Genomic DNA, 11,780 nt, shown 5'->3' on the forward strand with positions numbered 1-11,780 from the left:
TTTTTTTTCTTAAAAATTATGTTTATAATTTATTAAATAAATATTTTATTAGGTTACTGTTGTTGTGTTACTAACATAAGGTATAAGCTATAACTAACAAATTTTTGGACCATATGTTGTCTGTCAAATAAAGAAATTTAATTTTTTTCAAAATTGCTTTTTTGGGGTTGGATATGAGGATATCACGTATCATTTGTGGTATATTGTACAAAAAAAAATCAGCCATATCGTATCTGGAGAAGCCCAAACTTGGTATGTTTCGAAAATGATTTGTTTTAATTAAAAAAAAAGGCCGAAATGCAATGATGTGATATATTTTTAGAATCGCCTCAAAAAGCCCTTTCGTATGATACCACACACGATAGGTTTTGGAATTATTATTTTTTTCTATACAAAAAAAATAATGTTTTACCACTCCCGGGAATTTTTTTTAGGCACTGCGGGTCAAAAATTTTGTTTTGACCTCTAGTATGCGTGTGTCTAGGAAAGTAATTCAACATAAAGAAAGGCCTCAGGCAAGGAGACCCACTTTCGCCCAAGTTGTTCTCGGCTGTGTTGGAGCACATATTTAGCAAGTTGGACTGGGATGCTTATGGTTTAAACATAAATGGTGAAAAACTAAACCACTTGAGATTTGCAGATGACTTGATCCTATTGAGTGAAACACCAGAAATCCTACAAGTTATGGTTCAGCAGTTAGCAGAGGCAAGTGAACAAGTGGGCCTCACAATGAACTCTGGAAAGACCAAATTAATGACTAATGGATTACAAAAACCAATACAACTTAACAACAACACAATAGAATATGTAGATCAATACACATACTTAGGACAAATAATTTCACCAGAAGATCAAATCCAAAAGGAAATAGATACCAAAATAAGTAACTCATGGAAAAGGTACTGCCGCTTAAAGAAGTAATGAAGAACCCAAAATTCACTATGGAAGAAAAAAAAAAGGTTTTTAATACGTGTATATTGCCATGCCTTACGTACGGGTGCCAAACATGGGCCCTAACGGAAAAACAAAGGAAAGCTCTGAAAGTATACCAAAATAGAATGGAGAGAAGTATGCTGAACATCAAACTGAAAGACAAAGTTAAACTAACACATATCAGAAAATTAACAGGAGTAGTTGATGTCACATATACAGTAAAGAAATTAAAATGGAAATGGATTGGGCACACGATTCGTAGCCGGAAAGACAAATGGTCCAAAGATATCACTGTCTGGTACCCCCGTGATGGGAAAAGGAAGACAAAAGAAAAGATGGGAGGACGAAATTAGAGGAATAGCCTGACCATTATGGAGAAGGAAAGCCATGAACAGGGAGTTATGGCAAATTCTAGGGGAGGCCTTTGCCAAAGGGCAGACTGACAATGAAAACGTCCCGGATGTCAGAAACACAAATTAGAATAAGTGAAATATATATATAAAGATGTTTTTTATTGTTAAAAATAAGTCAGTAATAAAGGCTTTATTTATTTTATTTATTTATTATTTATGCGTGTGCCAAACGGCTAACCTGTACATCGATTTGCGGTTTTTCTTTGTAATTGGAGTCGAGCGGCTTCCGCTAAAAGCTGAAATTTGGCATGGATATATAAATCTGTTACGCCGACAAAGTCGTAAAATAAAAACTAGAAAAAATATTTATTAAGGATGGCTCCCCTATACTACACGAAAAGTAAGAATAAAGTTTAAACCTTTAGTATGTGCAAGTATGGGGTGACGTTGGATAGGTCTTTCAAAACGAATATCCATCCCATCCACCATGGGTCTCCATGAACCATTTTGAAAAAAAAAAATGTGCCCCCCCCCTGATGGGTTGTTGTTTTTTTAATTTTGCTAAGTCTATTTTGAAGGACTACAGAACCCTGCACTGAGCAAGGCCCAACATATTTTTGGCAATAAAATTGCTTGTCATAGCGAGCAACTGCAACACTTAAATATTTATATTAGAGGATTAGGCAGTTTAAAATGAAAGAACAATTTAGAACTAAAACTATAATTCTGAAACGAAAAACACTTCAATAAAGTGGCAAAAAAGAAAACATTGGCTATTAAAATACCAATCTAGACATTTTGGTTATTGCAGGACTAAACCAATTTTATTTGGTGTCATGCTAGGACACCGCCAGTTGTACAGGTAGTATTGCAGATTACCATCACCTATGCCAAATTTCAGTGGCTCCAAGAACTCCTTATTCTCCATCAAGTCCAATGCATTGAAAACATCAAACCCTGAGTTCTTTGCAGTTATCAATGCATCATGCATTAAATCAACCCATGGGGTTTTTGTGGACACATTATAAAATGCATAAGCAGCTTTTAATGTTTTGTGCACAGGGTGGTAAACAACAGTAGATGGCAGTGTATAGTAACTGACAAAGTCTGTAATAGAACCATCGGCAGCTTCCACTACAAAGCTGTCAATAATATCTGGCTGTGAAGTAAACCAGTGCTTAAAGTCCTCCTCGTTAAAAACTGGAGTCAAATCAAACTTACTCAAGTAGTTATTCAATAATGGAACAACTTTTTCAGAATCTTGAGGCTCTAATTTCCGAAAACCTGGAGTTTTAGGCAAATCTGGGAGTTTAAAAAGTTTTAGAGTTCTTTGCATGGTCATGTTTCTTGACAGGTGACTAAATTTAATGTCAATTAGTTTTTTTGGGTTAAGGGATCTATGCCAATAGCGGCATGTGGCAATTGGTTTAGGCAGCACAATTCCAGCTGTGTAGACACCTTGGAATATCCCCGTCAAGTTAACTCTCCTAGTTATCTCCCTGATCAGAACAGGGGCAACTCTTTTAGCACGGAGCTTTTTGTGCACACAAAGAAAGTTTATTTCGACAACAGTTTGCAGATGATCGTAGATTCTCAACTGGGCAGGTATAGCAGAAATAAAGCCCACTAATCTTCCAGACTTCACAACACGCACACCACAGTGCCAATCCATCCTCCAACCAGGAGGCTGAAGTGCCCACTTGAGGAAATCCGTTTGATAGTCGAAGCGAAACATACAGTCATCATCTTCTACATAATTTTCATTTAGCAATGTGTACAATTCCTTTAAAACCAAAGGCTCATTTAAGTTTAAGGTATCCCAATTAAAGCCATCAGGTAGAGTGTAAGGTTCCGCTCTTATATCCTCTGGTGACTTGGGTGGTTCGATAGGTTCATTAGAAACAATTTTTTCATCCATTTTGGGGACAGGCTGAGTAGACCAAAACTGGTATGACTTGTGGAGAGCTTCCTCAGTTGTCTTAGCTGGTTTCTGTTGTAGATTAAGGACGTCCATTGCCATTTTTAAATCTTTGATAGATATGTTTTGGTGAACGTCACCAGAACTGGGCACGGCCACTATCCCGTCAGCGGCGGAACTTGACCCGCCGTGGTCACCATCTCCTCCACTACGCTTTTTCTTGTTCTTATTCTTCTTTTTAGGTTTGACTTCATTGTCCTTGTGAAGTTCAGTAGACTGTGATGTATTATCATCCATTTTACAGAATACTCAGATAATATTTAATTTAAAGATGACTAATGGAAATCACGATATCGAGGGTTAATTTTTTTGTGGCAAATTGACAATGTCATACTGAACTGAATTGCCATACTAAAAATAAGTATAACTTTTTAATTGTGGTATTTTCTATAAAAAGGGACCTTATTGTCAATAGCGCTTACACCATTATTAACGATGCTCCGATATAAATACAATGCCGCGCGACGCTGTGCGGCGTAAGCGCCATCGACAATAAGGTCCCTTTTCATAGAAAATGCCCCAATTATGCTCCCGCTATATGAAGTAAGTACCAGACGGGATTTCCAGGGATCGGACAACCCTTTCCGCGATAAAACCCTTTCAATGGGCGACACTTAAACACGGCTAACACATTGAAACACTTTCCCTTTTGAACTGCAAGCCCAATCATACCCTTACCGAAAAGCTAATTAAAAATAAGGCTAGCTCTTAATAAGGGTTACCCTTATCTTTAAGCGCTTTTTATAAAGGTTTCCCTTTGCGTGAAAGAGACAGGATTAGTATATATCTACGGTAGTGTATGAAAAGGAAAGAAAATACGTGCCTAGTCAAAGAACGCCGCCGTCGATCGCTCGGATTCGAAGTAATGTGTGCTTTATGAACAAGGTAGACGACTTAAATTAGCACGCTTATATGCTAAAAGGGAGGCCCTTTATAAGGCTAACCCTTATAAGCAATATGCAAGGTGTTGGTGAGCGGATGATAAGGGTTTTGTAAGGGTATTTGGGCTACCGATTACTCAAATGTGGTAGCTTTATATAAGGGTTTTTAAAAGCAAAACAAAGGGTTTCGTCTGGCAAAGGGTATGGTGAGTTAAGCCTTATGCAATACCCTTATAAAACCCCGATAAGGGAAGCGGGCCGGTCCCTGATTTTCGCACAAACTATATTTAATAATTAAATTGACAATTTATATACTTGTGTCGTCTGATCGCGAAAATAAAATTCAAGGACTGTGTAATGGCTCCTGTACACCATGGACCAGCGTAGGCCAGTCCAAGAGACGCAGCTATGCGGTGGAATGAGATATTAATATCACTTGCTCCCTTTAACGCATAAATGCGTCCCTTGGACTGGCTACACTGGACCATGGTGTACAGGAGCCTTAGAGCATACATAACTGGAGACTGCTTTCAATAACATTCTACCCCTTGCTTACCCTCTGCCAAAATACTTGCATAATGTGCAAAAAAATTCACGTCAATCGCCCCGCAAGCATGAATCTAGTAGTATAACTGGATTGGATCGGTCATGAGGGGTGGGGGCAAATGACCGAACGGGATAGTCTTCTTTCCATAGACCTTATCTTTCAGTAGGAGGCAGTGACAACTAGCGGGAATAATCCAAAGAGTAGTATAATGAATAATCCAAATATTTGAGTGGTAACAAGTTAACAACAGAGAAAATAAATCCCAGTAGTTACCACTAAACCACTTTGGTGGTAACTAGTGGGATTTTTTATGGTGACAGCGAGAAAAAAATTCCAGTTGCCACTGGTGACAACTAGCGAGTGGGAATAACAAAATTGTAGTGTAAAAGGTCAGGGTGAGCATGGACCATCGAAGCCTTGGTTGCAGCCATTTGTGGGTTGTAGATACACTCACCATCAAATATAACGCAATGGCCAAGGTGCTCAAATATATGAGCTAAGCAAATGTAAGCATGCACGTGATATATTCAGATATTATTTGTGAACACCTTGGCCTGATGGCCACTGTTCCGTCTGTTCCACTAAAGCTTAGAGAAATTGGGAGTTTAGGCACATAAATAAAAAAACATTTTTATTATGAATATTCCACAGAATATAATGTAACAAATTACAAAGGAATATTCAATCAGTGACATTGGGGACCAAGTTTACAATCCGAGGTAAATCCAATGTACAACCGATTAAAGAAAGAAAGATAATGCAAGAACAAAAGCCAACTGAGATACATAAAAAAGAAAAGTTGTTATTTCCAATGACAAAAAACTAAAAGCAAACTTCTTAGTCAATGTAAATACATAGTCAAAGAGCCCAGTGGTATAACTTTCAAATATAGAAACATTGGTAGGTAGTTGCGTTGTTTTTGTTTGCGGAACTGCACTCCCAATAGTCTTAATATTTTGGAATGGTGCAATCCACTTTTTTATTTTTACAATTTTTATTTTATATATTTTTTTTTATATGAGCGGGACATGTCTAATAATAGTTGAGTTCAATATTCAAGCTTTAAACAGAACTATGTAGTTGTTTAATATACTATTAAAAGCTGGTCACTTTGTATTTACTTTAGCAATATGTAAATGGTATTACTCCTTCTTGGTGGCTTGCTGCTTAGCCTGGTGAGCCTGCAACACAGCAACAGCCTCATCCACTTTAGCTTTGAGAGATTCTCCATGTTCCAGCATGTGAAGAAGCTCAGAATTGTCAATCTCCAAAAGCATTCCAGTAATCTTTCCAGCCAAATCAGGGTGCATTCTTTGAATCAATGGGAAGAGACGTTCACCCAGCATTTGCTTTTGTTCCTGTAGTGGTGCAGCGGCTAACATAGAGGCTGTCAAAGGTTCCTGTCCCTGGATGTGTACAGCTGGTTGTGGTGCTGGAGGGTTGCGCATGTTCGCAGTGTACTTGTATCCTGCAGGACGTCCGCTCTGGGTGACAAGTGGTGCTCTAATAGAAGCAGTGGCAGGGACACCTTGCTGGCCTGTGATTGGCCTTGCTCCAAGAGATGTGCGCATTGCTGCTTGAGTTGGGCCTCTTGGTGCTGGACGGAATGGCGCCTGCATATTTGGATAGCCAGAAGCAGCAGACTGTGTGCCCGGTCTAACAGGCGGCTGGGCAGTCCAACGAGGAGAAGGCCTTATCTGTGTCATCTGGGCTGGGCCATAGAAACGCTGAGCCGGTGGAATAGTAGGGACAAAGTATCCTCCAGCACCACCTGGTTGGAATATCTGGCCCATCTGCTGCATGCGCATACTAGCCATACGCTGCATGTACTGAGACGTCAGATGAGCCTTACGGTCTTCCTTACGTTGGGCTAAAGCCACATACAATGGCTTAGTTCCAACAATGCGGCCATTCATTTCAGTGACAGCCTTGGTAGCTTCTTCTGGAGATGAGAAACATACAAACCCAAAGCCTTTGCTGCGGCCATCTTCCAACATTACCTGTGGATAATGAAATAATGGAAACATTTCAAAATACGGAAAAGTTGACATGAAATCTGATTTTAGACACTATTTGATGCTTTGATAAATTAAATTAAACAATCATTTATTTTCAGGCATTGCCCATAGCTGTGTTAGTAACAAAAACTTAAATAATAATGTTAGACAGTACAATTAATTAAAACCTACCATGCAAATCAATATACTTAGACCTAGGACTAGGACAATACAATACCGGGTGAGCCGTACACTTTTACATTACATAAAACATTTACATTAAAATTTAAAATTTGACTAGGATCTTAATCATAAAAACATGTCAATAACTTGCCCGATTATAAAAAAAAATTATAATCAAACTTGCTTCAAGTTTCAAAAGTCCCTATTAACTTAATTTTAATATTTTTCTAGTTTATAGGAACTCTAAGTCTGACTGGTTTTATTGCTGGCATCTTGACTTTTACCTAAATTGCATTTAACTCTTAATCTTTAGTAGGTAAGGCAAGATGTTTGACAGCACAGACATTTAATTTATTTTTCTCAATAAATGTGTTGTTAATATACATTTTTCTTCCCATTGGAGAATGTTTCAGTCGCACTATGAAAGTGGGTACTACATTGACCAACAATGGCAAACATATGTATTGCCATCTTGTTACTTAAAAATTCTCACTTAAAATTGACAGCAAATTTTTAAATTATTGCTTAAAAAAAATGGATATAGGGTGAAAGAAGACATTACAGTGTAATTTCGTAATTTACTAAACAGTATTCTATTAAGAAAGAAACTGTTTTTAATTTATTTTAAAATAGAGAAAGGCTGTGTTTTGACAATGGCTTATAATAGTTAATGGCCTGCTGCTATGCTATGAGTAGCCTTCCTAGCAATCCTGTCACTACTACTAGCATTCCAGAGAGTATTTAAATTGCGCAGGCAGCATTGGAGGCAGTTTTCGTTATGCAGCATCTAAATGCTGGAACAATTTGCCACCACCAGTAGTTAACTGTATGTCCCTGGCGGATTTCAACTACGTTGTAAGGCTTACTGGACCTCCAAAAGGAAGTAACGTACACTTTTGGTCAATAGATATTTAAATTTAGCACTTTAGTTAGCACTTTTTTTTATCCACTGCGCATTGTTCGGTTTTGCTATCATGTCCTATATGTAATAGTGTAAATGTTTATACTGTCCTTAGTCCTTATACAATTACGGCGGTGGCAGAATAACAGCGTCCGTTGCTGAAAACCTTTGGGGCTGCTGCCTATATAATATAAGGGGCCTATAAATCCCGGTCTTTTGATAGGCTTGCGTGGGGATATAGATCCAACACGTAGAGGCCCCTTGGAGAGCTTTAATGTCATGTAGAACGCTTGCTGGAATGGTCACAGGTGCAACAATAGACACCCATGAACCGGTCGCAGCAGGCATTGGGACTATTGTAGAAAAAGTGAACAGTATACCGGTCTATGGATTGAAGTTTGGGTGGACAATGAGACTGGACTATTGTAAAGAAGTCCGGACACCTGCCATAACAATGCTAATATTATTATAAATTCAAATTTATTTTGTGGTTTTAGACTCCATTGCTAATAACATTTTGAAACAAACATGCTTTTGAAACAAAGGTTGAGTAGAGTGATGCACAAGGTGGCTTACCTTAGCAGAGGTGATGGTGCCAAATGGAGCAAACTCTTTACGTAGGCGTTCATCATCAATAGTGTCATCCAAATTCTTAACATAGAGGTTTACACCTTGGTAGCGAGTCAATCTTTCAGATTTTAGTTGTTCAAATTTGCGTTTCAGTTCTTTTTGACGCTCTGCTTTCTTTTGGGCACGTCCAACATACAAGGGCTTGCCTTCAACCAGTTCTTTACCATTGAGCTCCATGCAAGCCCTCTCAGCAGCATCAGGATCTTCGAAAGCAACAAATCCAAAACCACGGGAACTTCCATCATCTTTATACATTACTTTGTGGCTAGTAATGCGGCCATACTTCTCAAACATGTCTTTGAGAAGTTCATCAGCAAAATCTTCTCCAAAGTTTTTCACATATACATTTGTGAACAGTTTAGCCTTCTCTCCGAGTTCCTTTTCGCGTTCCTTACGAGGAATGAATCGGCCGACGTAAACCTTCTTTCCATTGAGTAACATACCATTTACTTTTTCAATGGACTTGTTGGCAGCCTCTTCAGTTTCAAAATGAACAAAGCCGTAGCCTTTGGAAGCACCAGTTTCATCTTGGGCCACCTTGCAACTCAAAATGTTGCCGAAAGCAGAGAAAGTGTCATACATGGCCTTGTTGTCAATGGTTTTATCAAGGTTTTTAATAAACACATTGCCGACTCCAGACTTGCGAAGGGAAGGGTCACGCTGGGACCACATAATCCTGATAGGCCTCCCTTTAATCATGTCAAAATTCATGGAATCCAAGGCTCTTTCAGCTGAAGCAAATAAAAAGTACAAATTATTATTTTTCATTTATGGGGTTATGGAGAAAAAATAAAAATGAGCATCATTATAATAAACTATATATTACAATTTCAATTTGTAAAATCATTAACCTTATTATAAACATAATAATAAGAAATAAATAAGTCAAATGAATCGAATAAACTTGAATTCAAATTTTTATTTGCTAAAAATGCATGTACATAATAGATGTTATCATATGTACATAGTAGATGTTAAATAACTAATAAGCATCATGTTATGTTAATAACACAAGCTAGACTGCTAGATAGGATACTGTCTAAATAATTAATAAACAGCATGCACTAAAAAACATTAGATCTATATTGCAGTCAGACAGAGAAACTGGTTCTGTTACAAATAAATTACCTGCATTTTTACAATCCTAGATGCATGCACTACTGTACAAGATTTTCTAAATACATCAGTTAAAATTATTGATCACTCATTAGTGGTTATTGCACATACCTAATTAGTTTTAGATTAGTATCATTAAATAATACTTAATGTGAATCCAGTCTGTGTATAGTATACTAGACACAATAAACAAACGGCAATATTCTTTGATGCATTATGGAGTGGGGAAAGCTAGGTAATTACAATTGAACTCAAGGTGAAACAGTGAGTTGGATTATTGAGTAGGTAACAGTTGAAAATATTGAAATGTTTCTCTGAATCTAATAATATGTTAGACAATCAATTGTTTCCTCAATCACACTTGAGGTATTTTGAAATAGATAAGAACATTACCAAATCAAACGAAATTCTTGCAACAGGACAAAGATTACATTCATTGGAGAAACCGGAAATTGAGCATTTATATAATAAGCTTGGAATGTTGATTTTGAAACGAAACAAACTATGCTCATTGCAAGAGTTAAAATAGTTGGCAATTTTGATTTTGACACAGGACTAAGTAAACTAATCCCTTATCTCCAGAATTCTTAACCATATTTAAAAAGATTTTGAACCAGTGTGGAAAACAATACTAAAGGTAGACTATCTTTTAACAAATGTTAGGTATATAATAAAGTATAACTTAAAATAGGTTATAAAAATGTTACTCACCATCGGCAGGTTGCTGAAAATTTACGTAAGCGTAGCCCAGGGATCTACGAGTAATCATATCACGGCAAACGCGTATAGAGAGAACCGGACCAGCAGTTGAAAATTTTTCAAACAACATGGCTTCGGTAATATCAGAGTGTAAATCCCCGACGTACAATGACGCCATGGGATAATTTGGCGGACCAGGATTCATTTTGAAAATCTTACTGTGACGGTATTATGTCGAACATTAACCGTAATCAAGAGCAACTTCACTTTCTCTTTACGTCGACTATCGCATTCCTTAGACCACGTTGCACGCTTACGTACTCCTAACTAAAATCGAATGATTCTCGTTTAAAATTTTGTTATTTTACTATTTTTTTGGATTTTTGTGATTTTTTATGTTTTTTTTTTTATTTTACAAGAATATTTCACGAAATTCTGAGGTTTGTGTGACCTATTCCCGATGGAACACACAACCTCGCGTGAACACACCTTACTCACCAAAGGAAAAGGTGAGTTGACGTTTGTGAAATACAAAATGGCTACGCTACGCGTATATGTGGCCAAGCCGCGGTAGCTGGTTGGATATTATTAGGTATTATTGCGACTAATTTCACGTAATTATTATATTGTTTTTGAAATTAAAAACTTACTTATATCTAGAAAATATCAAATAAATGTCTGATGATTGATGACTTTTATAACTCCTAACTGTCTAATTTTCTATGTTAATAGTACATTACGATACAAGTGCGAAAAGTAGGAAATTCGCAACTAGTGGCGATAAATTAAAACACGACCGAAGGGTGTTTTAAATCGACACGAGTACGGTAAAGCTAAAGCATAGCTGGTCAAGCAAATCTTGTCAGTAGAAAAAGGCACGAAATTCAAATTTTCTATGGGACCTATGGGACGACATCCCTTCGCGACTACATTTTTTAAATTTGCCGCCTTTTTCTACTGACAAGATTTGCTTGACCAGCTTATATCACCATATGTACAAGATATGTACTGAAAATATGTATTGAACTATTACGAAGTTCTATGAAAAAACAAAAAAAGCCATTTCCGTCAGTAGAAAAGAGCGGCAAATTTAAAACATGTAGGCGCGAAGGGTTATCGTCCCATAGAAAATTACCTTGAAGAAGCTTGTATTTCGCTTTCTGTGTATTTTTTTAACTTTATGGTGCACAATAAAGAATATTTACTTACATACTCACGCCTTACCTTTAATTATTTCGCGCCTTTTTCTACTGACAAAGTTGTTTGACCGGCTATGAAACTATATTTGTGAATATAGTTTGTCAAAGGGCTGTCTCATTTCAAACATAGCCAGAGAAAATCATACTAGTCTTAGTACTAGTACTAGCACCCAAAAGAAAAGGATGAGTATAGTTTTTTTGTTTTTATTTACTGACAATTTTGTTTGACCAACTATAATTTAATATTTTTAATAAAGACATTATGACTATACCAGAAAGAAACTCATCGAATGTGGTAGGAATAGCCAAGGAATAGCTCAAGCGTTTTTTTTAACAGTCCCGTGCGTTTTTTTTTAGTTGCCC

At 37.1% G+C, this 11,780-nt stretch overlaps 3 protein-coding genes across 3 annotated transcripts in view; 1 reads left to right on the forward strand and 2 right to left on the reverse strand.

Moving 5' to 3' along the window:
• LOC134755915 (nuclear speckle splicing regulatory protein 1) overlaps window positions 1–11,780 on the forward strand; it is a 283,664-nt gene that overhangs the window by 145,991 nt on the left and 125,893 nt on the right. The window lies entirely within an intron of this gene.
• On the reverse strand, window positions 1,992–3,607 carry LOC134755868 (glycylpeptide N-tetradecanoyltransferase 2-like). Its single transcript, XM_063692506.1, has one exon. The coding sequence runs from the start codon at window positions 3,499–3,501 to the stop codon at window positions 2,089–2,091; it is 1,413 nt and encodes a 470-aa protein (XP_063548576.1). The 5' UTR covers window positions 3,502–3,607; the 3' UTR covers window positions 1,992–2,088.
• LOC134755869 (polyadenylate-binding protein 1) lies at window positions 5,321–10,735 on the reverse strand. The gene is made up of 3 exons (XM_063692507.1): window positions 10,231–10,735; window positions 8,350–9,134; window positions 5,321–6,692 (listed from the first exon to the last, which is right to left on the reverse strand). The coding sequence occupies exons 1-3, from the start codon at window positions 10,421–10,423 to the stop codon at window positions 5,835–5,837; spliced, it is 1,836 nt and encodes a 611-aa protein (XP_063548577.1). The 5' UTR covers window positions 10,424–10,735; the 3' UTR covers window positions 5,321–5,834.

Source organism: Cydia strobilella, chromosome 3 (assembly GCF_947568885.1).
Source record: "Cydia strobilella chromosome 3, ilCydStro3.1, whole genome shotgun sequence".
Taxonomy (NCBI): Eukaryota; Metazoa; Arthropoda; class Insecta; order Lepidoptera; family Tortricidae; genus Cydia; species Cydia strobilella.

Bases quoted from the DNA above. Each gene is read 5' to 3' on its own strand.
- LOC134755868 (XM_063692506.1), bottom strand. From the start codon at position 3,501: ATGGATGATAATACATCACAGTCTACTGAACTTCACAAGGACAATGAA.
- LOC134755869 (XM_063692507.1), bottom strand. From the start codon at position 10,423: ATGAATCCTGGTCCGCCAAATTATCCCATGGCGTCATTGTACGTCGGG. The intron at 9,135-10,230 runs GTGAGTAACATT...TATTTGCTTCAG, and splicing joins TTTTCAGCAACCTGCCGATG to CTGAAAGAGCCTTGGATTCC. The intron at 6,693-8,349 runs GTAAGCCACCTT...CATTATCCACAG, and splicing joins GCACCATCACCTCTGCTAAG to GTAATGTTGGAAGATGGCCG.